Genomic DNA, 2,209 nt, shown 5'->3' on the forward strand with positions numbered 1-2,209 from the left:
TTCTGAGATTACCACCCACAGTGGGTCTTTCCTACAAAGGTATATACATTTGGTCACTAGAGAAGAGCCTCTCAAAGAGTCAAATACACTTTCCCCTTGCTGTGACTCAGCCTCTCCAGTGTGTCTTATTGTAACAACCCATTCTGCCCCATGTTTGGGGGCCACTTTGTCCAGGCCTGAGCTGCTGCTCCAGTCTTCCGGTCAGGTTCTAGCAAGAGAGAGAGTGGGGATGGAAGGGCAAGAGACGCCAAGAATGGAAACAAGACAGAGAGTCTGTTCCAGTCCCCTTTATTGAAAGGAAATCATGGCTGTATAATGGGTGTATATAAGCACAAGCAGGGGAACACAGGTGAAGACACTTTACCACGTGCACCTTGCAGCTGGGGGCACTAAACAACAAAACAAGATATGTAAGAAAAACAGGATGTTTATCAGAGTGTGTTCAGCTGTTGTAGGCTGTTGAAAACAAGCCTCTTGTCAGGGTATATGGCCTGAGATGGCTGCAAAGATGATAGCCCCTTTCTGCTCAGAGTCGGCTCCCAACAGCTTATCAGCTCTTCCACAACCTCCAGGGTTTTAGAAACATGTTTAAGTAGGTATTTGTTGTTGGGTGTGGTGGTGCATATCTTTAACCCCAGAAAACTGGCAGTGGAGACAGGTGGATCTTAAGAGTTCCAGTCTGGTATACCTGACCCTACCTCAAAAATCAATTATATTCCTGGATTTTTAACACAAAGCCTTGTATATATTAGACAAGTGCTCTAACACTGAGCTATGTCCCCCTTCTCACACGATGTGTTGTGACCCCAATGCTTTTTTTTTTTTTTTTTTTTTTTTTTTTTTTTGTCAAGTTTCTCTGTGTAACCTCGGCTGTCCTGGAACTAGGTCTGTAGAGGCTAGCCTCGAGCTCCAGAGATCTGCCTGTCTCTGCTCTGCTTCCCGGGTGGTTGGATTAAAGGCATGGGCCACCCCTGCCTGGCTTCCTATACATTTTTTAAAATGCTAGGTCAAACAGAAGGCTATATTTCACGTATGATAAAATCACGGGGTTCACCAATAGAAAATAAAACAAAGAACCATTCCTGTGAGTGAGGGAAAGCAGAAAACCCAAGCGCCCCACGCGCTGTAACTCCCGCACCCACTTATCTGTGCCACTCGCAACTGTACCCAAGGAGCACCCGGTATGTCCCCGGGGTGGGGCGGGGCGGGGCGAGGCGGGCACGCGCAGCTATAGTTACACCTTTATTGCATCACCGCGACTCCAGAGCGCGCGGCTGGATTATAAGTACACCCGTGCCCTCGTGCTTGTGCATCTTTCTCTGCCAGGAGCGCGCCGGGGCCGCGGGGTTGTCATTCGCGCCCACCTTCTTCTCCAGCAGTTGCATGCGCGCCGTAGTCTCGGTCAGCATGTCCATGAGCAGTTCTTGCTGCAGCTTCAGGTAGTTGTTCTCTTCCAGCAGCATCTGGCTCTTGATCGGCTGCACTTGTGGCTTCCAGGCCGGGATGGTGGACGTGGGCAGAGGCGGGCGCGCGCATGCGCGCTTCCCCTCCGCGGTCCAGCGGCCGCCGCGGAACACGAAGGCCTCGTCGCTCAGTCGGGTACGCGGCGCGCCGTAGTTGAGCCCTAGCTCGGCCTGTCGTGTGCGGTAGTCCAGCAGATAGAAGGTGGACATGGATGAGATATGGCGCAGCGGCGGCCTCCGCGGCGAGAAGCGGCGCGAGAAGTGCTCGGCCCAGAATTGCTTCAGCTGCTCCCACAGGCGGCCCGCTTGGCTCGCGGCCAGGCACTCAAAGGCCTCCAGGGTGACGTGTGGGTGGGCCACGCGGGGCGCGCGGGTGTCTGGAGCCCTGATGTCCTGGAATGATGAAGGCGAGCCAGTGGCACTGCTGGAAAGCAAATGGCCTGTGAGCGGTCTGCTCAGGATAGGCTGTTCCTCAGGGTGTCCAAAGCTCTGCTGTTGTAAGCTAATGGGGGAACGCATTCCTGCATAGTCACACCAGCCGAGTTCACCAGAACTACCTCCCCCAGGACCCTTTATCTGTGGGTGTGTAAGAGAAACTGTAGGTAAAGGCCTAAGATCCACATTCTTTGAAATGCAGCTGGAAGAGACCACAGGTGGGGAGCCACAAGTGAGGATCAGTACCCAAGCAAGTAGGACAGGCCTTTCCTTGGCGAATGGAGAGCTGTGAGGCAGTGTGACTAGTGGGA

The 2,209-nt window shown here is 53.2% G+C and overlaps 1 protein-coding gene across 1 annotated transcript; it reads right to left on the minus strand.

Annotated features, from left to right (window-relative positions):
* Window positions 1-1,250: 1,250 nt before the first annotated feature.
* Window positions 1,251-1,982, minus strand: Cby3 (chibby family member 3). Its single transcript, XM_028775907.1, has one exon. The coding sequence runs from the start codon at window positions 1,980-1,982 to the stop codon at window positions 1,251-1,253; it is 732 nt and encodes a 243-aa protein (XP_028631740.1).
* Window positions 1,983-2,209: the final 227 nt, after the last annotated feature.

The sequence above is a fragment of the Grammomys surdaster genome, unplaced genomic scaffold, assembly GCF_004785775.1.
Source record: "Grammomys surdaster isolate TR1022 unplaced genomic scaffold, NIH_TR_1.0 262, whole genome shotgun sequence".
In the NCBI taxonomy this organism is placed as follows: domain Eukaryota; kingdom Metazoa; phylum Chordata; class Mammalia; order Rodentia; family Muridae; genus Grammomys; species Grammomys surdaster.

Bases quoted from the DNA above. Each gene is read 5' to 3' on its own strand.
- Cby3 (XM_028775907.1), bottom strand. From the start codon at position 1,982: ATGCGTTCCCCCATTAGCTTACAACAGCAGAGCTTTGGACACCCTGAG.